This window comes from Phacochoerus africanus, chromosome 12 (assembly GCF_016906955.1).
Source record: "Phacochoerus africanus isolate WHEZ1 chromosome 12, ROS_Pafr_v1, whole genome shotgun sequence".
NCBI classification, from domain to species: domain Eukaryota; kingdom Metazoa; phylum Chordata; class Mammalia; order Artiodactyla; family Suidae; genus Phacochoerus; species Phacochoerus africanus.
Window position 1 is genome coordinate 48,637,894 of NC_062555.1, and position 27,440 is coordinate 48,665,333.

Sequence of the window (27,440 nt, forward strand, 5' to 3'; positions counted from 1 at the left end):
GGGCGCCAAGTCAATGGAGAGGAGGAAAGTCCGGGAAATGTATTTACATGGTACAGGCAAAAGTAGCACCACTAATGGAATTCCCATTTTGGACTGGGAACTGCTCCAAGATGAACGAAATATGAAGTGATCGGAAGGGGAATCCGCCCGGAAATTATCCAAGCTGTTTAAGTCATAAATGTAGGTGAGGAAGGAAATGGAAACATTACTCATTATAGCAGCTTGTCTTGGGAGCAGGGAGGGAGGAACACCAGTTTCCTCGGTCCCTGAAATTTCCCAGGCCCACTCCTCTGCAGTGAAGCACCACATTAAAGCCACAGCACACAGCTCCTGTCAGGACTCTGTCACTCCCGTTTCTTTGTTCTATGTGGTCGCATTCCATCTTCAAATTTTACAGGAGACAATAAACTCCTGTTGCGTTTGGAGTGGATATGCAATGAGATCCTGCTGTATAGCACAGGGAATTATATGTAGTCACCTGTGATGGAACATGATGGAGGATAATGTGAGAAAAAGATTGTGTGTGTGTGTGTATATATAGCGACTGGGTCGCTTTGCTGTACAATGGAAATTGACAAAACATTGTAAATCAACTATAATAAAAAAAAATCTTAAAAAAACCTCAGATAGGAGTTTTCATTGTAGCTCAGTGGTTAACGAAACCGACTAGGAATCACAAGGTTGTGGGCTCGATCCCTGGCCTTGCTCAGTGGGTTAAGGATCTGGCATTGCCGTGAGCTGTGGTGTGGGTCGCAGACGCAGCTCAGATCTGGCATTGCTGTGGCTGTGGCGTAGGCCGGCGGCTACAGCTCCAATTCAACCCCTATATACGGAGGGAGCAGCCCTAGAAAAGGCAAAAAGACAAAAAAAACAAAAACGAAAACAAAACACCTCGGATAACTTGCAGTTGTTGCAAGCAGGGACTCAGACAACTGGAAACGTCAGTAGGCAAAGAAATTCAGGAAGCTCATTGTATTGGCACAAACAAACGAGGCTCTAAGGAGATGAGACACAAACAGAACAGAACAACGCTTGGGTCCATGGACTGAAGACAGGGGGTGCAACTCAATTATTCCTTGCTTTGGGCCACAGCTCTTGGTGACGAGTTTGGCCCTGGAAGGCAAGGTGGTGAAGCAGGGTACCCAAGGCAAGCCACGAGGCAAAGCATTTTAAAGAGATTATCGGAGATGACGATCAAGGATCAAATACAAACTAAACTCTGTGTGGGGAGAGGTGAAGGGGAGAGGGAAGAAATGAGAGAGAGGGAAGAAAAGAGGGAGAAAGAGGTGGATTTCTGTCATGGATTTACTTGGAAAACAATAAATATTTAAAGAAAGACTGATGAAGAATTGTCTCTTTGAAGCGCTGACTTGTATTATTCCTATGTCTATTTGCTTGGTTTTGGAAATGACCAATGTTTTTAGAGGAAACACCTCAGAGGTAGTGTCTTTAAAAAAATAAAACAAAATACGGATACTGTGTTGCACGTTTGCCCTGTCCCTCCGGTGCCCTATTGTCAAAAAACATGAACAACCACAGACCCTGTAGCTTTGGGGTGGGGTGGGGTGGCGGGGTCTGGTTCTCTTCAGTTCAAGCCCAACACGCTGCGTTCTTTTTCCGAGATCAGCACGGCCGGCTTCAGAAAGCAAGCCGAGACTCACCATGCGCCCCCCTTTTCTCTGTAGCCCTAGCGTATGTTTGTTTGCTCAAATGAGAGAGTGGATCAGGACGGTAGGGGGTTTGCTTTTATCTGCTTCTCACTGATTCTCGCAAGGCAGCCCTTCGACTGAGCTGAGCAAGGAGAAGGCTGAAACGAGAGGTCAGGGATCTCTCCAGGGCCGGTTGTGCTGCTAATCTGACGTCTCCCTTCCCACTCGCTGTCACACTGAGCTCCATCCGGCCTTTCTCCGAGATCAGTAAGAGCTGGCAAAGCTCCGTGATTTTAAGGCTCAGAAGAGCGCCTTTAATTAAGCAATTAGGCTGTCAGTTGAAGGTCACTGTCATGCTCCGCCTTTGTTTCCACACAGAGTCCTGCCAGCCCGTGTGTCCTGCCGCCGCAGGAGCAAGCAAGACTCACATCGTGTCCTTCAGGAGAGCCAGAGGTCAATGACACTGGCCACTCAAAAGGGCCTGAGCAGAGAGTGCACACACATTACCAAATTACTTGAAACCTGAGTGCAAGTGGAGCTTTCTGATTAATTCCCAGAGATGCCATCACCATTTCCACAGCAGTCCCAAACCCAGTCTCTCTCTCTTTTTCATTACAGCAGTGTGAAATTCTAGAAGACATGCTTCTGCGATGTTATCTAAGTTCTCATGTGGCTCAAGATCGTGAGATCGTGTATCAGGGACCCTGCCAGGGCGTGAGCTCGGTTCAATGCGTTCCCAAGCAGGTCGCCCGCAGTTTTCACTGAAGGGCTGATAGGTGTGGGAGAAGAACCCACAAAACAATGGACATATTCCTGAGTTCAGCCAGGTACCTCTTAGCCCTTTGTGCATCTGACTGATGCCTTTGGCGCACACAGACTGCTGCTGTGGGTTCTACGGAAGGGGGTGCAGGCTGTGTGTTACCCCTCTGTTACAACATTTTCATCTGTTTCTTCATCTTGCTGAAAATGTTGCCAAGAGTGATAGCATGCATTTCCCTTGGGCTCACGCTGCCTTCACTTGGGACCGCTGGGGATGAGACCCACCAAGAGAAGGGCTCTCTCCTAAACAGCAAGTGGAACATGGGAATGACCCCTGACCCACTGCCCAGGGTGGGTGGGGCTTCTCCCCTCCTCCAGTGGGAGTAGGGCGGGATGGATGCAGTTTAGTGCTGTGGACTCAGATGTGGCCTCCGGAACGAACTTGTGCCTGAAACCACCTGACCCTTAGTGTCTGTTTCTCCAACTCCCCCTGTATTCTTCTCTTCTCCCCCACAAATGCAACTCCCAACTAGATCTTCTGCCTGGAGCTCCCTCTTTCTGCTTGAGTTCCCCAGGCACTTGATCTTATAAATGAGCGAGCCAGGATCCCCCAGCCGTGGAGTGGGGGAGTAAGTGGCGCCACTAAGCCCAGACACGAGTGCCTGACAGTGTCTGGTACCTAGTGAGCACCAAAGACTGAAAGGAAGGATGGAACCCAGGCCACCTGACTGCGAAGCAAACACCTTCACCATTCACGCCTGAAATCCGAATGCTTTTCCCCATATCAGTAAATGAAGTATGGGTTCATCTGAAAGAGAGTTCCAAATGGTTCCAAAATAACCTGAGTTTTATCTCCTTCCTTGTTTTTTCAGTTGTCCTTTCTTCTGTGACTCAGTCGCTTGCATACAGACTATAATTTTTCTATTTTACCAAAATACTTATTTTTACTTCAGGCTTGCTTGCATTTTAGGGCTGGTCCTGCTGCTAATTTCTACCTGGTCTTGATTCTGATCTGTCTGTACCACAACTTTCTTCCTTTCAAATAAGCAGATGACAGTAAATTATCTTTAATCTCTCCTCTTCCAACCCTAATATTCTATGTATCCTTGAGTTTATGACAATAAACACAATGGCTTTTTTTTTTCTCTTTTTTCTTCTGTTTAGGGCTGCAACTGTGGCATGTGGAAATTCCCATGCTAGGGGATGAATCAGAGCTCTAGGTGACAGCCTATGCCACAGCCACAGCATATCTGCAACCTACACCGAAACCTGTGGCAACGCCAGATCCTTAACCCACTGGGCAAGGTCAGGGATTGAACCGTGTCCTCAGGGATACTAGTTGGGTTCTTAACCTGCTGAACCACAGTGGGAACTCCAACACAATGGCTTTTAAAATTGAATATTTCCACTTTTGGCAATCAAACTGTTCTAGGAGTTTTAAAAACCTGATTGCTGGTCCCTTCCAAGTGTAATTTACCTTGGGATTGAATAATACACTTGAGCTCTATTAAAAAATCCCATGAACACAAACATCATCTGGCAGCATTATTGAGACTTGAATATTTTTCTCTTTGCTAATGACTCTAAGTAGCAGGACCATAACACTAGCTTGAATGTCTCCATAATGAATGATTGTCTTTGTGTGAAATTCAACCACAGAGATATTATGTAAGATACTGGACTTTGGGATATATTTTGTATCCAGGGTCCATCTAGCTATAAAGAGAGAGGGTTGGTGCCTTAATACCTACCTTCACGAACCCCTGGACAGCTAACTAGAACTTGGAGCCAAGCTTCCAGCCCAGCCAGGACATTGCCTGCCTGGTTCCAAACCTCCTCGGACCTCCCGTCCCCAGAACTGGGTCCACTTGGAGATTTGATCTAGCAGCTCCCTACCCCCACGTCTCTGAATGGTCCTTTTTCACATTTCTTCATCTCGTTGTTACGGTGATTTACAAACTGTCCAAGCAAAAATGGCTGTGCTTGTAGATGATCTGGGCAGTTTTCAAACCAAATAAATTTGCCCATCAGAAATCATGCGTTCACATTTCTCATTCTGAATATGTGAAATGCATGGGACCAAGCAGGCCCTCCTTCCGGTCTCTGCCCTGATAACATGACTTCATTCCTCGCTCCACCCATCTCTCACACTCAGCTGCTCTTTTGTCACAGCACCCTGCCTTTCTGACATGCTCAAGTGCCTTCACCACTAAAAAAGAAATAACAACTTTCCATTGGCCTTTCTTTATCAGAGGTGATGACTCTTGACCCCTCTCTGGGGAAAGCTAAGACGCTCCTGCATCTCCCAAACCACTGTGATCTGGAATCCCCCACTACTGCCCACGGGGATCCTGCTTCTTCCAAGGTCATCAAAGACTGAATCAAAGGGCTTTGGTCCACCCTAGAGGCTAGGTGACTTCTGCTGGGTTTGTACCTCTGCCCACCCACTCTTGAAATTATCTTCTCTCCTGGCCTATGCTGCCACCCTCTTCTGCTTCTCTTCCCATCTCCTTGGGTCCCATCCTCGGTCTCCTGTTCCTTTGTTTCTCCATCTTGCCCAACATGGCGGTGTTTCCTAGGAGTCTACTTGGCTCTTTTCTGTCTACAAGATGCTCCTACATGTGATCGCATCAAATTCTGTGGTTTTAACAACTGTCTGAATATACAGAAATTATCCTCACGTGGATATGTCCAGCTCAGACCCCATCCTGAGCACTGAATCCACCTGTCCAGCTCTATAAGGGACACCATGTAGACCTGTAAACTCAAATTTCCAAACCCAACCTGGGAATCGATCCACTTACTCACTTAGTTAGTGGCATTATTATTCATCCATCCTTTAAGCCAATAGCCTTAGTTTCTCCATTTCCATCAACCACCCCACCCCACACCATCTAATTAGCCTCTAACTTGCGGTGACTAGACCAACATCTTCGTTTGCCCCAAAGTCCTTTCTCTCCACCAAGGTTTCTCCGTAGCTTCCCAAACAGCATTTATACCGCTTTTTCCTTTTCCATCAACCCTGTCCACACCCAGCTGCCTGTTTGTATTATAAAACACAGTTTTGAGATTCCGTTGGGGCTCAGGGGTTAAGGACCTGACCTTGTCTCTGTGAGGATACGGGTTCCATCCCTGGCCTTGCTCAGGAGGTTAAGGACCTGGCGCTGCTGCAAGTTGCAGCATAGTTCACAGACACGGCTCAGATCCAGTGTTGCTGTGGCTGTGGTGTAGGCCTGCAACTGCAGCTCCAATTTGACCCAGGAACTTCCATGTGCTGCAGGGGCAGCTGTTCAAAAATAACAATTAAAAAATAAAATATAAAATAAAATCCAGTTTGGAATCTAGGATGGAAAACTTTTATCACTAGCTATAGGGTAATTTCAAATTCTTCATGGTTTGTCCAATGCCGATGTCTTCCACAGATGCTTGGTTTCCATGGGCTCCCCTGACACAGCTACACCCAGGAACAACACTCTCCCTTCCAAGTCCCAAAGTTTGTGCGTGCTCATACCTCTGTGCATAACGTACCCTACTCTTTCGGCAAAGCCACCTCCCCTGGTTGACATGTCACATTTCTCCAAGTGAAATTCTGCCACTTCAGTGTCATCTTCTGTGTGAAACCTTCCCTGGCTTCCAGGCCCAAATGAATCCTTCCTGTTTCCTCATGATTATTATTTCAGGTTTTTTGAGTCCTAGGTACACAAAACATTTGGTGCTGTGCTAGGAGAAAGGGTCATAAATAGGTCTTCTTGGAGTTCCCATTGTGGCTCGGTGGGTTAAGAACCCAATTAGTATCCATGAAGATGTGGGTTCGATCCCTGGCCTCGCTTGTTGAGTTAAGGATCTGGCATTACTGCAAGGTGCTGCAAAGGTTGCAGACGTGGCTTGGATCCGATGTCGCTGTGGCTGTGGTGTAGGCCTGCAGATGAAGCTCTGATTCGACCCCTAGCCTGGGAACGTCCATATGCCACAGGTGTGGCCCTAAAAAGTAAAAAAAAAAAAAAAAAAAGGTCTTCTTTCATAGAAGATCTGGAGGCCCAGGATCACAGGTGGGAAGCCTTGACTGTGGCTCCAAAACCCACTGTTCCTCCTAGAATTGGATGCCACCTCTCTGCCTTGAGCGTGTCTCCCTGAGAGCACTTGCCATCAGCATCATTGTGACTATGGCAGGTGTGACTGTGACAAGCAGGTCCCCTGCATGATCTCAGACATCCCAACAACAAATTGGAGACAGACACTGTTACTGTCCCCATTTCCAAGTTAAGGAAACTGAAGCTGAAGAATTAGCTTTCTCCCAGATGACAAAGCTAGAAAATGCCAAAATCCAGCCTCAATGCTGGGGCCCTCCCACCACAGAGCTGGGCTTCTTAACCACGGCACTGTAGTGTCCCATGCTGCTGGGGTGGTTTTTCACAACATAGTGTCGCACGAGGGCTTGGGCGACATCTGCTTCTGATCGTCTACTTCCCCCCTGGTGGGGACACCCCAACTACTTCATCCAGGACACCCTGATCCTGACCACCTGTTGGGATGATTACATTTTGATTTCACTCTATCTGCCGGACTGGACTCCTCCCAGCACCTGTATGTGGGTTTATTTTCTTATCTCCATGTCTCTGACCAGCTCATAGTTGAGGTTTCACTTCCTCCTGTCTGTCTCCTCTCGCTAGTTTGTGAAGGCAAGCCCAGCTGCATGCTCAGATAGGGCAGTGGTTGCTAGAAAACCCAGTCTGTGTATTTATATCTCATGCAGGTGGAAAATCTTACTCAAGACCACGGGACGGAAATAAGGCAGCCATGCTGGGTGTGCCTTCGACTGAAGCTTTGTTTTCTTCACATACCTTTTACGAATGTTGAATTCTGTGGATTACGGACTTTACCAACGAGAAGAAACTGGAACTGGAACTGTACAGTCTAGGGGAGGGGGAAAGTGGTGGAGAAATGCCCACCACAGGCCAAATGATAAGGTAGACAAGTTGTCTCTGGCCCATTCGACTTTCCTTGAAGGCACATCTAGAGTTTCTTCTCTTTTTTTCTTTTTTCTTTTGGTGCTTTCAGGGCTGCACCCGCAGCATATAGAGGTTCCCAGTCTAGGGGTCAAATCAGAACTGTAACTGCTGGCCTACAGCACAGCCACAGCAATGCCAGACCTGAGCCATGTCCGTGACCCATACCCCAACACCTTAACCCACTGAGTGAGGCCAGGGATCGAACCAGCATCCTCATGGATGTTAGTCAGATTTGTTTCCACTGAGCCATGGTGGAAACTCCCACATCTACTGTTTCAATGCTTTATTTCACCTTCATGTTGAAAAACTTTTTTTAGGAGAGTACAGAGTTCCTGATTGGAAGTTATTTTCTTGTTTCAAATTTAAGATACCATCTCACTGTCTTTTCTCCTCCCAATTATCATTGTTGAAAAGTCAGCATTCACTCCACCACTTCCTAAAAGATAATTCCCCACTTACCTACTCCCTTGGCTGATTGTAATATTTTTCCTTTATCTCTAGTTTTTTTTTTTTTTAGATAAGTATGTCTTTTCATTTATCCTGCTTGGCTGTTTGGGTTCCTTAGGATTCTTAAATTGATGCCTTTCATTAGTTTTGGAAGTCCTAATCATTATCTCTTCAACCCCATTTATTTTATTCTTCCTTCTGGGATTCCAGTAAATGTATGTTACATCTTTTTTTTTTTTTTTTGCTTTTTAGGGTGGTACCTGCAGCATATGGCGTTCCCAGGCTAGGGGTCAAATCTGAGCTATAGCTGCTGGTCTGTGCCACAGTCACAGCAACACCAGATCCGAGCTGATCCTGAGACCTACACCATAGCTCACGGCAATGCCAGATCCTTAACCCACTGAGTGAGGCCAGAGATGGAACCTGCAACCTCAGGGTTCCTAGTCAGATTCGTTTCCGACGCGCCACGACAGGAACTCCTGCATGTTACTTATTTTATGTATGTCTTCTACATGCCTTAACCTCTCACCCGTATTTTTCATCCTTTTGTTTATACAGGTTTTTTTCCAGATAGATTTTTCTGATATCTTCCATTTCACTCATTTTCTCTTCATCTCTGTCTAATTTGTCTAATATACCAGAAAGAAAACCTCCACTGAGATCTTCATTTTAGCTTTTATATCCATCCAGTTTCAAAGTTTTTTTTTTTTTTTTTGGTCTCTTTGTCTTTTCTAGGGCTGTACCCGCCGCATATGGAGGTTCCCAGGCTAGGGGTCCAATTGGAGCTGTAGCCACCTGCCTACGCTAGAGACACAGCAATGCTGGGTCCAAGTGTCATCTGAGACCTACAACGCAGCTCACAGCAACACCAGATCCTCAACCCATTGAGCAAGGTCAGGTATCGAACCCGAAACCTCATGGTTCCTAGTTGTATTCATTAACCACTGAGCCATGACGGGAACTTCTCAGTTGTTTTTTAAAAAATATTTTCAATATCACTTTTTATAATATGCAGCCCTTGCTGAAAGTTTTAAGTTTGACTTTTATTTCCAGAAGTTTCATAACCACAGTTGTTTACTAACCCGTGCTTGGTAATTTTAGCACCTGGCCCATTAGTGTGTTTGTTTTCATTGTCTGCTATTCATGTTGTATCTCATTTACGTTGCATTGTTTCTTCACACGTATGGATATCTTTAATAGTGTGCTTGCTGTTGCATATGAAAATTAATAGTAGAAATGAAGTCTGGGATGAGTTTATCTTCCTCTGAAGAAGAAGAGTATTAATCGCTTATGTTAGATGTCCAAGGCCTAGATACTTTAGGAATACAAGCTTCCTCATGTTATTCTGTGGTTTGAGGGGGGTGGATGCACCCAGGTGACTCAGAGCTGGGATGCAGACTCTGTGAAGGATGGTTGGTTTACCAGGACTCCCACCCTGTTCAGGTCCTGGACTCAAACTTTGCTCCTTTTTGTCCTAATAGGATCTCTGAAGTGCTGCTAACTCCTCCTGGATCAACGAATGCCCCAAGGACAAAAGTAGCCCCCAAAGCAAGCTCACAGCACTCTCAGAAATTTCACATTACTTTGTGAGCTCTTTGTCACATTTAGGAAGAGAACTTAAAATATCACCCAAAGTTTTTAAATTGTCTTTGTCAGGAGACTTACCATTATAGAAAGCAGATGTCTGACACCTTAAGTTTATACAGTACTGTGCCAATTTAGACTGAAGACCCATTTTAAAAGCTTGATACATAGTCATAAATTAACAGAACTTTTAAGTAGATTAAGGATTTAATCTTCTGAAATAATACTTGACATCATACAATTAGATTGGACTGCTATAGAAATTATACAACTTTTCAACTTTTTTGAGTTAAATTTGAAAGCTGGCCAGTTGGAATTTGTGTAGGACTGTCAGGAAACTAAAACAGAAAGAGCTATGAGTCCAAAGAACCTGGTTTCTATTTGAATGAAATGTCTCTACATACAAATGAAAGATGAAAAATCTTTTGTTTAAAAAAAAATGAGGTAACCCCCCAATTTCAAATTAAATCAAAAAGAAAATTTCGACGTACAACCTCATGTACTCTTACTTTAAGCACAAAGCATGAGTTTAAGGTGAGAGTGTATTAAAGTTGTCAGTAGCAACAGAAACATTTTGTCATTGAACCAACTAAGAGCCATATCCCTTTTCTTCCACCCTCCTCTCTGCATCTATTCTGTCCCATCAGACACTGATTTATTCAAGGAGCAGATCGGGATCTCCTGGTCTCAAGAAAAGGAGAACGCTGTGAGAACCCCCAGAGACTTAATAATAATTGATTTAAAATGGTTATGATAAATCCATTATCCTAATCCATTCTACTTTCCCAATCTCTTTTGCAGCCAGCTCTGGCCAAGGAAATGTAAGGGGGCTTCTGCAAACATTTTGCTTTCCTGATTAAAAGCACAGAACAAAGTAGAAACAACTAACACTATTCCTTCTGCTTGTCTTCAGATTTGAACTTAGGATGTTCAGAACTGCTGCAGCCACTTTTTGACCATGAGGTGTCAAACACAAAACAAAATGCCAATACACTGAGAACGCGAGGGCAGTGACTGAGCTACTCAACAAACCTCCTGGTTTAGATATGTGTAAAAAAGAAGTATCCTTATATGTTAAGTTGCTATTTGCTGAGTTTCTTATGGTTTGACACTGAAAACACTCCTAACTAACACTTATTAAACATGCTCTCACGACAATGTTGTGGCCCAGATGTGACTGAAGACAATGCTTGAGATGTGTATCACTTACCATGATACAAGAGTCCTGGGGTTCAAGGTCGAAGTCTGTGAAGTTCAGGAGAACACGGTGATTTTTTTCCACCTGAATGAGCCAGGTACACTCAGTGTTGCTCCTATAAGGACTGGGGTAATTTGGAGAATGAATCTCTCCACTGGGAGCCTGGAAAATGCCACCACAACCTGTAGATGGGAGACCCGATTCAATAATGAGTGGAATCCCTGACACACAAAACTTTCTACCACTACCTGGGAGCATAGAACCACTCTTTTTATGGAATCTGTGCTAAACATTCTGAAGAACTGAATATCCACCATTAATTCACACATCCCAACAAAACAAAGAGGGGTGCCTAAGAAAACACTTCAACTACTCTAAAGACTGATGCCAAAAATTATTTTTTAAAATAATGAAAAATAATGCGAATGAAATCATGTTTTCATAAAGCCATGAGATGCCTTTTCGCTGTTCTCTAAAAATATACTGTAAGAATAATATATCTAAGAATTTTGATAATTCCATAGCGTATGCTTTTATAAATAATTTAACACCTTCCTTTTAAAACTTCATAGTCTGGGCCTGGTATAGTCACTCAGTTTTTGAATTCCTATGATGTAATCAAACCACTATCAAGGTCTAATGCTATGACCCATTATTTCTTGCATTTATGATAGTACAAACAATTATTGGGGAAATTCAGTATTATTTTCTGATAATTGAGAATCATTTGGGGTCATCCAAATACTACAAAAATAGAATGTCCATTAAATTCGTGCACAATGAACTTTAGGAATGCTCTAATGTACTTACCCTATTACCTCTGAGCTGCAGAAGTGGGATCAGAAGGCAGCCTGGAGTCACATCTCTGCTTTGTCACTTTCTAGCTGTGTGACTGGACTGGCCACTAATTTCGCTAAGCTTCAATTTCCTCATTAGTAAGATGAAGGTATGGAATAAACTTTCCTCATAGGGTGGTTGTAATGATTAAAGGAGATCATTCTTAAAGAATAGTTAGAAAAGTGCCTGACCCATAGTAAGTATTCAATAAACATTGCTGTTATTAGTAGTTGTATAGACTAACATCTGCTAAAAGATTCTGGCATTAATATTTTATTTCATTTCATTATGTTATTTATTTTTTATCTTTTGTCTTTTTTAGGGCCACACCTGCAGCATATGGAAGTTCCCAAGCTAGGGGTTGAATGGGAGCTACAGCTGCCGGCCTACACCACAGCCACAGCAACTTGGGATCCGAGCCATGTCTGTGACCTACACCACAGCTCATGGCAACACTGGATCCCCAACCCACTGAATGATGCCAGGGATCGAACACGTGTCCTCACGGATACTAGTCAGATTCGTTAACTGCTGCATGGTGAAGGGGACTCCTAATACTTTATTTTCAAAAAATCTGCCACAGGGAATTTATTTAGATCTTGGGCAAAAAGTCACTATATACCAAAGGATAATAATTCCTTAGAACTTTCAAGTTTAACATATACAGTTTTGGTACTGGCCAAGCATTGGAACGTGTAGAGGATGGCCTGAAGTAATGCATCACTTTGCTGATGCTCACACTGAGGCTGGTGAAGAGGTAGAAGCCCTTTGGAGACTCAGGGTGTCTAGCCAATCACCCTCTGCTGCTTTCACTGTGGATGTGCAAACTTGCAGGGACTGGTTTTCATGGATGAGGTGACTCTTGGGAAGTTAAAAACTCCATTGCATGTTTCAGGGAAGCATATATGTATGCCAAAGCAGTATATGCCATTAGGGAAGAACAAAGTCGTGAGGCTACAGCCTCCTCACAGCTCTTTGAACATGTTATGAAATTAAACACGGGTGTGGAACATGATGGAAAATAAAATGAGAAAAAGGGTGTATATATACATATGACTGGTCGCTTTGCTATACAGCAGAAATTGATAGAACATTGTACATCAATTATAATTTAAAATTTCTTTTTTTTTTTTTTTTTGCTTTTTAGGGCCACACCCGTGGCCTATGGAGATTTCCAGGCTGGGGTCGAAACGGAGCTACAGCTGCTCGCCTACACCCCAGCCACAGCAACGCAGGATCTGAGCCATGTCTGCAACCTACACCACAGTTCGCAGCAATGCCAGGTCCTTAACCCACTGAGCGAGGCCAGTGATTGAACCCACAACCTCATGGTTCCTAGTGAGATTCCTTTCTGCTGCGCCAGGATGGGAACTCCTAAAAATTTTTTTAAAATAAAATAAACAAGGGATCAGTTGAAGTACTTTGAGGTGCCTCCTTGGGTCACGCACCTCCAGGGACTGCTCTCCAGGAGACGTTGAAGCCTCGCCCGTTTACAGAGCTGTCGGTCTTGAATCGGAGAGCCAGCTCATTCCCAGTGCTGGAGACCTGCATGGGGTTCTCAGCCGATCTCTGCACACAAAGCTGGGCTATCCTGGGAGAGTGGAAGTCAGGGCCTCCATAGATCTGTGATGGGGTGTAGAAAAACAGAATTTGAGAGAGCTATTTTGCAATTACAGTCCTTCCTCTGACTCCCGTTGACCACCAGCCTTTAGATTCTATTATTATTAGAGATTGAAAGCTCAGCCCCCCACTGGCTGGGGATGAATTGTAAACTTGAGCTCGATTTTCAAAGGCACTCCCTCTGCCCTCTGAATTAAGTTCAACTGCCCATGAGACACTTGGGTGTTTCATCAGCCAGAACTGCAGGGCTGAACTGAGTAGAAGATTCCAGAATCTTCCTTATCTCCCCTCCTCCCCTTTTTCAAGTCTTCATAGGACTTCCTGCTTTCTTTGGCAAGATGCCTGCAGATAATACATTATCAAGTCTGATTTTCTAATGCTTCTGAGCCCATAGGAATAGTCTTAGCATAAAGCCATTTTATTTGTTCACTGAAGGCTATTACCCTGTTACATATTTAAGATTTTCTATTTGCAATCTGAATTTTTTTATTTTTTATTTTTTTGCTTTTTAGGGGCGGCATATAGAAGTTCCTACAAGCATACAGAAGTTCCCAGCCTAGGGATCAAATCGGAGCTGCAGCTGCCAGCCTACACCATAGCCACAGCAGTGCAGGATCTGAGCCACACTTGCCACCTACATCATGGCTCTCTGCAATGCCAGATCCTTAAGCCACCGAGGGAGGTCAGGAATCGAACCCACATCTTCATGGAAACTAGTCAGGTTCATTACCGCTGCACCATATTGGGAACTCCCTTCTCTCTCTCTCTCTCTCTCTCTTTTTTTTTTTTTTGCAATCTGACTATTCCATAAGACTAGGCTCTTAATACAATATTTTTGCTCCTTCAGAAGGAGTGAAAATGTAACCTCTATGAGTGAGTTCTGGAATAGCCTGGGAAGGAAATCCTACAGATCCTTTTGGTGCTGGCTCGTGGCAGGACCCTCACAGGAACAAGATCAAGAGCATTCAGCCTCCACTCAGGAATTGCCCTGGACGCTGCCCAATAGGTCCGTCTCACTTGTCCTCAGATCTCCGAGGCTCCTCCTATTTGCAATTATTTGCCTGACTGGATCCCACACCCCAGTGATACCTTCCTGACAGCAAGCAGGGGCTGGTCTCATGTCCAGCAGGTCACAGGAGGTCTAGCCCTGCCCAGGTAGGGCCTCCGGGGTGCCTCGTATGTGGGTTTCTCAAGGGCCCCTCGGAGACCCAGGGTGTTCGGGGCGGGGGGTGGGAGGGAGGAGAAGCTAAGAATCAAACAGAAGAGGCAGACCCTCTACTTTCAACCTTGCCAAACCTGAATTTGTAGGAGAAAGGCCATTTTTATTGGGAGGTTTCAGGCATCTGGGATCTGGGTCCACCCCCCACTGTCTGTGTGGCTGGCTGGTTCCTCAGGCCCCTGGGCTCTGCCCACCCCGAGGGCATCACTCAAGAGTTCTCTGGGGAAAGGGTGAGAACAGGCAGGCTCCTTCTGTGGGGAGTGTGTGATTTGAATCCATAATGATTTCTTTGTCTGATGAATTCCCCCCAGCCATGCGGGAAAGGCTGCCCTGAATGAAACTGCTGTTCTAGGGAGGGCTGAGCACAAGGGCCAAATTGCAAAGGAATGAAGCAAGCAGCCTGCTCCGTGCTGATTTTCATGAGGAGGAGCTCTGTTTGGGGAAGGGGGGCCCCCTAAATCCCATCAGAGGCAGTACCGGAGGGAGGGCCCTGTGTGGCCCTTTACATGTACACATGCGCAAAAGGGGGAAACCAGACTGCTTCTGGCTTGGTGCTATTTTCCCCGTTGTTTGGTTTTTTTTCTTTTTTAGGGCCTCACCCACAGCATACGAAAGTTCCCAGGCTAGGGATCAAATTGGAGCTTCAGCTGCCAGCCTATGCCACAACTACAGCAATACCAGATCAGAGCCGCATATGTGATCTAGACCACACCTCACGGGAATTCCAAATCCTTAACCCATGGAGTGAGGCCAGGGATCGAACCCGCATCCTCATGGGTACTAGTCAGCTTCGTTTCCACTGCACCACAACAGAACTCTGCTTTCCCGTTCTGGAGGGTCCCCTGCCCCCTGGGCTGGGCTCTGTCCTTAGAGCAGAAACCCAAAGTCTGTGTCCCCAGAATCGCCTCCCTAAATAGCACCTATTTGGAGAGAACTCTGGACACAAGGGTTGAGTTCCAACAAAGAAAACTCGCTTGTTAACAAAATGTTCTGTTTTTCCTGTTCACAACATGACGGGTATGAGTCGGCCGGGCCCTGGAAGCCTCCAGAAGAATAAACACTGTGGCCTTTGACCTTCTTTGCTTCCCCTCTTACTGAGCCAGGCTCACTGGATGGGGGAGGAGAGACCAGAGGCCACTCACTGTCCACACCTGCGACTATCTGTTTCTCCCCCAGGAGTGGCTTTCTTGTCTGCTCTGGGCCCCATGCGGGCTCCCTTCTCGGGGGCCCAAGTGACATCAGCCAGTGCTTCTCTCCCTGAAATGACAGGAGGGCACTGTTGGGCTTCCACAAAAAACCCCAACAGTTAGCACATGACGCTTCAAAAGAGTGCGAAAAGATGGAAAGAATTTCAGGGCGCGGTGTGCTGGATTACAGGGTATGACTCAACTTTGCAGGGGGAAGAAGAATGGGTCTGATGATCAGAGATTAAAAAATGTGTTTTTAGCAAAGGCTCAGGATATAGAACATTTCAAAGCCTATGGTTTTAATCTGTTTTGAACAGTTCTTTCTGCTCTGTTAGCTCCATTTATTGTTACAATCAAGTCAGCATTCCAGGGTTATGAGTAACCACATGGCGGTTGCTTAATGCGATGGGCCACTCTCTGGACACTGGTTTTTTGAGAGGAAAATAGATTGATTCTCGGTGAAACGTGGTGAGACCCCGGTAAGCCCTGTGCCCGGTGACGGTGAGGTCCTACTCGGCTGTGCTCAGCAGAACCGGACAGGGGGACGTGCAGGCCGAGGACAGACAGAGGGACAAAGTCTGCAATGTTTCTAGGCCACGCAGCCACCAGGAGCGAAATATTTTGAAACCTGATGCTCATATGTTATCAGCATCCATAGTATGAGGGATGGAAACAGTCCCTTTTATCTTCATGAGCCCCAATCCATTCCAATACTTTCTTGATCATTTGCAGAGATGTCCAACAGGATGGGGAGAAGGCAGGGGGAAGTCAGGAAGGGTTACTCGCTTCAGCCTGAAGAAAAAAACTTTCCCAAACATTAAGGGACTTCAAATAGGCCCTCAAACCCCGGTTTGATGGAACACAGGGGACCTGTGTTCAAACTGTCCTGATAAACGTAAGCCCCAAGCAGACGGCAGCCTCTTCTCATAGCCCATCCTGTGCGGGACCCGGTCTGAATGTTGCTCCCTCCACCTCCCCCATCTCCCACCCCCCCCAACCCCCCGGGGCTCTCCCTTTGTCCCTCTGTCCCCAGGGCTGCCTGCTGGGAACAGCCCTGCTCTTTGCTTTCTCACGTAATGGGTGTGACAAAACCAAAGCACAATGAACTCATTTACGTTGTGCCAAGCGGGCAACCATCCCACGGGCTGTGGGACGTGAAAATCAAGGGTGAGGAAGACTGCACAGCAGTGTGGAAAGGTCCACTGTCGGCCCTTTGTGCCTGCGAAGGGGTGTATGCCACCGAGAGATGGAGCCGGGTGATGGTTATTCCTACTTCACACCCTGAGTGTGAATTTCGGGAGCCACCCTGTTCTCTCCTCCTAAGAAACTGCTCCTCTTCGGAGCTGGAGCCATGACGGGGCTGCAGGACTTCCGAGAGGCCTAGGGTACGGGTTTGGCCCAAGGACTCAGTGGCTGTCTCAGATTTCACGGACTGCAGCATTGTTCTCCTTTGCAGAGACTTGAGCTGCTAAAGGCAATTCCTGGGGACCTTGCGCCCACTCAGAGAGGGCCTGCGAGGACCCGATTTCTTTTCAAGGAGAGAACTTGTTTTGGAATTAAGTAAGGTCTTTCAAAAGTCCTGTAAACAAGCCACGCATTTCAATAGCTTGCACACTGCCTGCCTCTACCTTCTTATCCTGGCTGCCGTGCAGAGTGTCGCAGTGGACGGACTCAGTTCGCAGCTCTTCTACTCACCAGCCTTGTGGCTGTGGAAAAACCCATCCACTGTCTTGGGCCTCTGTTTTGACAACAGTCAAATGGGGACCGAATTCCCCTCCGATCTCCCAGGATCAGTTGACATCCAAATTGGAAAATGGATGTCGAAATCCCTTTGCAAATGCCCAAAAATGTACATTATTACGGTGGGTCAATCAGAGACTTGGACGTTCTCCTTTATCTCGCAAATATATATCCGGTGTTTACTATTTGCCAAGGGCTCTGTGGCTCTGGGGGTACAGCCATAAGAAACAATAAAATAAAATCAAACAAATCCCCGGGCCTCATGGAGCTTAAGTTCTACCAGACCACAGAACCCTGTGGTGACCGGCCACCGCAGCCCCTATAGCAGAGGGGACGGACGTTTCCAGTGCCCTAGGAAGTCATCCAATGACTAGATGCCTGTAGTCGACAGCTGATTACAATCGGTTCTCAAAGGCCAATGGAATTATCTGAGATAAACCATTCACAGCCGTGTTGGAAAAGTCACAGGCATGTGAAAGGAAGCTCAACAGCACTAATATTGGAAAAAATGTGAACCCACTGTTGTGTTCTGTCTTACAGCTATCATGTAATTCAAACCTACTTCGACGTATCACCTCATACGTCTTGGAATGGCCAACATCAAGGGTCTACAAATAATAAATGCCAGAGAGGGTGTGGAGAAAAGGGAACCCTCCCATCCCGCTGGTGGGAATGTATATTGGTGCAACCATATGGAGGACAGTATGGAGGTTTCTTAAAAAACTAAAAACAGGAGTTTCTGCTGTGGTTCAGCAGTTAATGAACCCAACTACATCCATGAGGATGCAGATTCAATCTCTGGCCTTGTTCAGTGGGTTAAGGATCCAGCGTTGCTGTGAGCTGTGGTTAGTTTGCAGACACGGCTCAGATCCCAAGTTGCTGTGGCTGTGGTGTAGGCTGGCGGCCACAGCTCCGATTTGACCCCTAGCCTGGGAACCTCTGTATGCTGCAGGTGCAGTCCTAAAAAGACAAAAAGACCAAAACAAAAACAAGCAAACAAACAAAAAACCCAGCTAAAAATACAACTACCATGTGACCTAGCAATCCTACTCCTGGGCATATATCCCAAGGAACCATAGTTTGAAAACATACATGCACCTCAATGTTCATTTAGCACTATTTACAATAGCCAAGACATGGAAATAACCCATGTGCCCATCAAAAGATGACTGGTTTAAGAAGATGTGGTGTACATTCATACAATGGAATATCAGCCATAAAAAAAGAATGAAATAATGCTGTTTGTAGAAAACCAATGGACCTAGAAATTATCTAAGTGAAGTAGGTCAGAGAAAGATAAATACATGAGATCACTAATATGCAGAATCTAACAAAAAATGATTCAAAAGAACTTTAAAAAAGAAAGAAAGAAAAAAAAAAGAAAAGTCATGGGCGATTCCTCTGCCCACTGCCAGGTCCTGCCCCAAGCTCTGCCTCCTCTCTGAACTCTGCCACCACTGCCCTTCCTAAGGAAGCCTTCTCAGACTGGAAGTGTGGGGCACTGACAATCCCAGGTGCCACCTCCATCAATGGGAATGGATTTGGGGGACTTTTCTTAGAGGGATGATTCTGATGAGCAGACCTCAGAGGCCTGGCAGGATTAAGCCCTAGGGGTCCACAGGGACCCCTTTCACTGGCTCCTCCTCCTCGCCCTCTCTCCCCTGTGCCCTCACTTCTGCTTCCTGGTACCACTGCCTCCTTCAACTACCTGCCACCACGCCCTGCAGGCACTGCCTTTAGGGAAACCCAAGCTATGATATTAACCCCATTTGTCTGCATGCATCATATACGGAGGGTGGAGCCTCATCACCATGTCCCGGAGTAGAACACCACTGGCCACAGGCAAGAATGTGGGGAATCTGGCGAGTGATGTCCACTTCCCTTCCCCAAGCTGAAACGCACAGAAAACAATCTCAAATCCTACCTCCAGGACGTCGAAGTTGCAGGTTGCGTGATATTCCACATCGAAGTCGTGGATGGTGAGCTGAATGCTACTCCCAGGGGAGGAGTGAATGTACCAGATACACTCCTTGTTGGCGGGGTACCCCACAGGGTAGCCGGGGCTACTGAAGGTGCCAGCATCGCCAGACAGCTCTCCACCACAACCTGTTAGAACAGCAGGGCTCGGTCAGGTCAAAGAGGGCATCAGGCACTAGGAAAAACTCAAAAATCCAACCATGCAGGAAAAAAACAGAAAATGCATCATGTCTAATTTAGGCAAAAAATTATAAAGCCATAATAAAGTTTTAATTAAGTAGTGTTAAAACAATGAAAAAAAATCATGGTTATAGCTTATTACACTTATTCTTTTTCTTAAAAAAAACACTGATTATATCCTGTGGTGCAAAAATTCTCAGTCCTTATTCTCTCCACATCAAACTTTTGGTAGTATCTTCAAAATGTCATTCTAATTTTTTTTTTCCCCCACTGTACAGCATGGGGACCAAGTTACACATCATTCTAATTTTTAGATTTTCTTCATTATATTTAGGTAAGACTTTCCTAGTAGGAGGTACAATGCACTCTGTGAGTGGTCTACAGCAGGTCCCCTGGTCTTCAATTTCCTTGTATATAATATGTCATCTCTAAGTCCTTTCAGACCTAAGATGTGGAATTCTAAGTGCTTAAAATCCTCACTTGCGTATGAGAGACAGTAGGCAATAAAAAAGTATATGTGGAACCCCAAAACCTTCACACAGGTGTTTAAAGCAGCTTTATTCATAACTGCTAGAACTTGGAAGCAACCAAGATATCCTTCAGTAGCTGAATTAGATGAATAAATTGTCATGCATACAGACACTGGGGTATTTTTTTTTTTTTTTTATGGCCACACTTGTGACATATGGAAGTTCCTGGACTAGGGGTAGACTGGGAACTGCAGCTGCAGGCCTACGCCACAGCCATAGCAACACTGGATTTGAGCCACATCTGTGACTAACACCGTACATAGCTTGTGGCAATGCTGGATCCTTAACCCACTGAGTGAGGCCAGGGATAGAACCCACTTCCTCATAGAGACTATATCCAGTTCTTAACCTGCTGAGCCAAAAGGGGAACTCCAATACTGGGTATTACTCAACACTAAAAACATATGGCCTATCAAGCCACAAAAACACATGGAGGAAATGCACAGGCATACTAATCAGTGAGAGAAACCAGTCTGAAAAGGCTACACGCTGTCCTGTCCTAGCTGCATGACATTCTGAAAAAGGTAAAACTGGAGATAGTATAATGATCTGTGGTTGCCAGGGGCTCAAGGGTGAATTGGTAGATTGCCGAAGACCTGTAGGGTGAAACTACTCTTTACGATGCCATCATGGTGGCCATACATCATTACAAATCTGTCAAAACCTATAGAAGGTACAACATCAGGGGTGAGCCCTAATGGAAACTATGGACTTTGGGTGATAACGACGTGTCACTGTAGGTTTATCAGCTGTCACAAATGTCTCCTCTAGTGGGGATGGTGCTAGTGGAAGATCTGTGCAAGGGTGGAGACAGAAATTCATGGGAACCCTGGCTTCCGCTCAGCTTTGCTGTGAACCTAAAGCTCTTCTTAAAACAAAGTCTATTTAAAACAACAACAACAGGAGTTCTTGCTGTGGCACAACAGGATGGGTGGTGTCTTGGGAGCTCTGGGATGCAGGTTCGATCACTGGCGTGGCACAGCGGGTTACGGATCCAGTGTTGCCACAGTTGTAGCTTAGGTTGAAACCACAGCTGCAATCTCATTCCTGGTCCTGGAGCTCCATACGCCATGGGGCAGCCAACAACAACGACAACAACAACAACAACAACAACAACAACGATTTAGGTCCTGACCCTGGAAACTTATACCTAAAAACCAACCAACGAAACAAAAAACCTGAACCATAAAAGCCCAAGCATGGAAAAAGACTCCATCGTATCCTTTATGAGCGTTTCTACATCATTATAACGAATCATTAAATGCTACAACATGGGGTACCCAGTAAAACACTGTCACCACTTCATGTTTAGGTGCACTTCACAGATATTCTATTTTATTGTTTTTGTCTTTTTAGGGCTCCACCCATGGCATATGGAGGTTCCCAGGCTAGGGGTTGAGTTGGAGCTGTAGCTGCCGGCCTACACCACAGCCACAGCCATGCCAGATCTGAGCCGTGTCTGCAACCTACACCACAGCTCATGGCAACACCAGATCCTCAACCCACTGAGCAAGGGCAGGGATCAAACCTGCGTCCTCATGGATACTAGTCAGATTCATTTCCACTGCGCCACAATGCGAACTCTGGTATTTCCTATTTTAATACTCATAATAACCCCATGAAGCAAGTCGTATTATTATCTCCATTCCTCAGATGGGCAAATCAATGCAAACGCAGGGCAAGTGGCATGTCCAAGGTTACCTGGCTTGTGAGTGGTGAGGCCAGGACACCGATCCACACAACCTGGCAGTGCCAGGGTATTTAATTACCACTCTACAGACTCACATAGTTTGTAGGAATTCGGAGATTTCAGAAGGGAGAGGGAGAGAAAAATTTATGGGATAAGTAGAATTTGAGGAAGGCTCAAATTTTAAAGACCAAATTAGAAAAAATAAAGATAAAATTAGGGGAAAAAAAGATAAATTTCTTTTCCAACAGCAAATTTTGGTGTTTCACAAAAACAGTGTTTGTTCTCTTCACATACCTGATCTTCCTTTTCTATTTTTCAGAACACTCTTTATTGGTTGGTAGATTCTGCCAGGCACCTACCTTCCCCTACTGTGCATCGAGGCTCATGTTTAAAAATGACAATGCCGGGAGTTCCCGTTGTGGCGCAGTGGTTAACGAATCCAACCATGAGGTGGCGGGTTCGTTCCCTGCCCTTGCTCAGTGGGTTAACGATCCGGCGTTGCCGTGAGCTGTGGTGTAGGTTGCAGATGCGGCTCGGATCCTGCGTTGCTGTGGCTCTGGCGTAGGCCGGTGGCTACAGCTCCGATTCGACCCCTAGCCTGAGAACCTCCATATGCCGCGGGAGCGGCCCAAGAAATAGCAACAACAACAACAACAACAATAACAACAACAACAAAAGACAAAAAAAAAAAAAAGACAATGCCACCTCGCTCCATGGTGAATGTATGTGCATTTTCACATGAACTGACTTAAAATGTGAGGCAGAAAAGCGGAGGTGATGTCTTCTCTCCACTTTATGCAAATTCATCTGTACACAGAGTTAAGAAAAAGTGTTTAAAAAGTTTTTTTTTTTTTTTTTTTAAATAGCCTCCATACAGAATCTCCCCTTCACTGAAAAGAGCTGAGAACTCTAAGACGAATCCTGATGGGGTCAAGAAATCTGATTCCAGCTCAACCATCTTCTTGAGCTGCCAGTTTCCTGCTTCTGTTTGTGTTTTGAGACTTCCGTCACCCAGGGCAGTCTCTCGCCTATAAAGTTTCTACTTTTATTTCTGGTGAAAGTCCGATGAAAAAGATATTTAAAATTAGATGCGCCAACATTGTTTATGGACTCTGGTGAATGTTAAAAAAAAAAAAAAATGTAAGTGCCGTGAAGATTAGAAAATATGTTTCCTACTACAACAATCCATGGAAAATATTCCCAGAGCCAAAACCAGCACAGATTATATGTGTGCTCAGCACCACTGCACAACCCCAGGGGGCACCAGGCACAACACATTCCATCAGATGCTGCTCTCTGGATGGTACAACACGGTGGCCCATATAAAGCATCTTTAGATGTAGCATCTCTTACCAAAATGCACTATGGGTAAGCAAAGCCTTTCTATTACCTTTTTTTTTTTTTTTCCCAGCCTACATCTTTAGCTCCCATGGTTCTTGATATCAGCTGTATCAGATAAATAATCTAATGAAAAAAAATCTTTGGAGGAAAATAACTCTGGCCCCAGAGCATCAAAGAGAAGAAGGAAATGGAAGCTTGGATATCTCATCTCTGCATTTTTATTTAGCTTCAGTTCATCAGATAATCGAATTCATTTTTTTTAATCATAGATGATTCAAATAAAAGTCTGTACAATATTTTTCCACTGTCTTTTCCAATTGTTTTAGGTTTCCTTGTAAATTCCTTTGCAAACAACAGGATACTGATACCCTTAAACTAGTTGTTATAAGCTGGAATGATAATATCAGATTCTTGGCAGTCAGTGATGCTTTGAAAAATGACAGTACTTGTTTTATACACCCACTTACAGCTCTGGAGACCCACAGTGTATTTTTTCCTAAGATTTAAAACAAACATAAACAAGGTTTATAAAAAACCAAAGCCCAATGTTATTTTTAGGTATGTGGGCTCTGTGCTCTCTTCTCATGAATAGCACTTATGTGTGTGCCTCCTAAAGAGAAATTCCAGTGTTATTAAAAGTAATCCTGAATTGGGGAAAAATATTGTGTGGTTGTGAGAAGGAGAGAAAGAAACTGTTGGAGACTGAAGCTTTCTTTGTCTCCTCCATAATCTCACAACCTCTGAAGTTTAATATCTCAAAAGGTAACAACTTTTGGATTTAAAAGTTCACATCAAATACAAAATAGAATAAATTTGAGTGGTATTTGATGGTTAAAAAAACTATAAAGTACTGAAAGATAAAATTAATTCTGATAATTATCATAGAAATTTAACTCCTTCTTTGCATTTCTAAATTTTGAAAGAGATAAAAAAACTTTCCAGTTGCCATTCATTCATTTATTCACCTACTCAATCAACAGTAAATGAACAAATGCCATAGTACAAGCAGTGCTAAAGAGGCCAGGTGTATACAATGTCTCTAGAAGAAAATCCATCTGTAGACATAAGAAGTGTTCTTACCACATGCCCTCTTGCAATCATTCTTTCTGCTTTTCTTTCAGTTTGCAAAGAGTAACTTCAATAAGTTTTGATTTGGAAAATAAAATCAGTGAATTCTGTTTTATCCTTCACAGGCTAATCGATGCTAGGCTATTAGGAAGACTACATAAATCATGTTGAGTTGCTAAAAGATATTTTAGAATTTGCTAGTTTCAGTAGTATGATATCAGCATAATTTTCTGAGGGTACTAGGTTTGGTCCACAGAGAGCCTGTAATCACCATTTAGCCAGTTCTACCCCACTCTCCTGGTATCATTTCTTTTCCCTAGATTTTGGGATTATTTTTTTCTTTCTCTTTTTGTCTTTTTAGGGCTGCACCCAAGGCATATGGAGGTTCCCAGGCTAGGGGTCTAATCAGAGCGGCAGTTGCTGACCTATGCCAGAGCCACAGCAACACCAGATCCAAGTCGTGTCTGTGACCTACACTGCAGCTCATGGCAACGCCGGATCCTTAACCCACTGAGCGAGGCCCAGGATGGAACCCGCAACTTCATGTTCCTAGTCTAATTTGTTTCCGCTGCCCCATGATGGCAATTCCGATTCTTGGATTTTTCTTAACAAATGTGTACTTGATATCAAGCAAAAGAAAATTATATCAATATGTATCTTTACAATATATAATGATATCGATTTTGCCTATGCTCTAAGTGACAAGGAAAAACATATTAACAAAATTAACAAAATTTCTGTTAACCAAAAAAAAAAAAATTAAATATGTGATCAATTTTTTTCACAATTTGTTTACAAATTCAGGCTATTTTTAGGCTACCAGTGAAACATGAGAACATGAATTTGGAATTGGGTGATAATGGATAAAAATGAAAAACTGAATCCACACCAAAATTTGAACTTTTTAAATTATACATAAAGCAAACAACAACTATACTTCACAATAAATAGCAGAGTTTTTTAAAAAGACTATATAAGGTGAGTCTTTTGAATTGTTCTCATACATTGTTTTCCACTTAATTAGTTGTGGAAAAGGGAAAAGTTACAGTGTAGGAAATGTGATTTGGAGCCTATATCAACACCTCCTATCCCACTGCCAGTTAAAAGAAACAGCGAGATCATCCCCCAAATCCTATTGTGTGTATTTCTAAAGGAGAGAAAACATGTCCCAAACACTGAAATGAATTGAAAGATAAATGATTTAATTCTGCCTCATCAGTAATATCTTGTTTCTCCTGAATAGCAAAGCTGTTCATTTTATTTGATTTACTATTTCTGCATATTGGGTGGTAGAGACAAGTTTGGGTTTTGTTTTCTTTTGAATAAAGATTGTGGAATTCAAAACTACACTTATTTGGTAAGCTGCTTTACCTATGGAGTTGTTATCAGCTGCCAAGATATAATATTAAAACCTTTCCACATAAACAAGTGTCCTAATTTTTCTTTCCTATTAAAATTACGTTTATTTGGGGACAGGAAAGGGGTGTTTGTTCACTGTACTATCTCCCTTGGCGTGCGGTTCAGGACTTGATAATCTCTTGTAAAAATAGAATTTCTCCAGAATGAGTCACAGAATAAAATGTTTCTAAATCCATCTGCCTATATTAAAGACGGAAACAACAAGGTTTCTGGAAAAGCGCAGGTGTCTACATTTCATTTAGAGTAGAAATAATGGTCCAGAGACACCTTTGAAAATCAAAACCAATGACACTGTTGTGAAAATAATTTAACAGGATATGCAATAATTTTTAAAAAATCATGTCATGGTCAGTCATGTCTGGGACCTTGGGTAAGTGTGACCAGGGGTCACAGGAAGGGTCGGAAAGAGAGACAGAGGAGAGAGAAGGCTGGAGATGAAAGAATTTATATCAACCAGCAAGTATCAGGCAATAACAAAGCAGCTGATGTTTAGACTCCTACTCTTCTCACCATCATCACATGACCTATCTGGTTGAATGAATAATAAAATGTAGAGCAATAGAGAAGTTTTCGAGGACCGGGCTTCAGTCATTTAAAACAGATGGCAGTGATCTAGGAAAGCACTGCAGAACAGAATAGTTCTATTTTAATTCATAATTACATGACGAAAATATTAACCAAGGAGTAGACATGGGGTGATAAATGGAGTTCCGAGGGATACATAGAAGAAATGGAGATGAGTGGCTCTTTGCACCCAAGTGGTAAGAGAAGACTTTCATGGAGGAGATGACATCCTTTCAGAGTTGCCTAAGTTATGTGTGAACTTGCAAAACGTTTGGAAATATAAAGTAAGGCACAGACCAGGGCATAAGACAAAACAGATTCCAACCCTGGCTGTGCTGCTCTTTGGGTAACTAAGTTAACCTTTCTGAGGCTCAGTGTCTTCATCTCTAACAGTATCAGGACTCAGCCTCATAGGGTTGTGATACAGATTAAATGAAAATACCCCAAAGTGTCTTGCATATGACGGCCACTCCAGGTATGCTGTGTGTTACAATTGAGGGGTTTATCTAGATCTTGGAGGAGGCTACAGAAAGACGTGGAATTGAAAAAAGGAATTACCGTACCAGCTCAAGGGCCATCATGAATAGCCAATAAGAGATAAGAAATCACTTGTTCATGAAGCTGCAACAAAGGCAGTTCATCTTTGAATGGTGGTTCACAGTTTGTCACTGGGCTTTTAACAAGCACATGATCTTATTTGAAATTCATAACAATTCTATGAGGTAGGCAAGATTGATCATGGTGGGTCCATTTTAGAGATGAGCAAAGTGAGGCTCCAGGAGGCTTCTGGACTTGTAACTCACATAGTGTATGGCAGATCTGGGCTCAACCTTCCCCCACCCCTGCCCTCTGCCAACCTCTCCTACCCCCAACCCCTCAACTCCTAGTTCAGCCTTCCCTCCACGATGCCTGGTTGGGCATTTCGCCCCAAAGGGCCTGGGTTGGCAGTGTTAAATACCGCCCTTATTACTGTTCTGCCCATTTACTGAGGAAACAAATCACCATGGCAATCAGGACAAAAAATAAACAAAGCAAAAATATTTTTCATTTAATTTGAGGTGTATCTGACCAATATTAACATCATCAGACATCAGCTGAACTAGACTAAATAATGTCCTCAAGAGAATCGTATGTTATTCTGTTTTCCTTAGTTAATTTTTATAAAATTTTTAGTACTGGTGACTGATAATCTATTTGATTCCACTCTCCTCTAAACTCCCAGTCATCAGCTGAAAGGAAACGATTTCCTTATCAGCAGGAAGCACGCCGATCTACTGAACTCAAACAAGAAAGAGTTAAAAGTTGCTGCTAAACCTGTGAAGATAACTTAAATCTTTTTCATGAAAGAACTTTGCTAACTTGGTGTTGGGTTTTTTTTTTTTTTCCTTTTGTTTTGTTTGGCTTGATTTGAAATGAGCAATG

General features: G+C 44.0%; 1 protein-coding gene across 1 annotated transcript in view; it reads right to left on the reverse strand.

The window, feature by feature from the left end:
- Positions 1-27,440, reverse strand: part of CUBN (cubilin) — a 316,180-nt gene that overhangs the window by 159,038 nt on the left and 129,702 nt on the right. The window contains exons 29-31 of the mRNA XM_047755040.1: positions 19,174-19,355; positions 12,932-13,106; positions 10,659-10,828 (exon numbers count right to left, since the gene is read on the reverse strand). Coding sequence (XP_047610996.1) covers positions 10,659-10,828; positions 12,932-13,106; positions 19,174-19,355 — 527 coding nt within the window. The remainder of the gene's footprint in view (positions 1-10,658; positions 10,829-12,931; positions 13,107-19,173; positions 19,356-27,440) is intronic.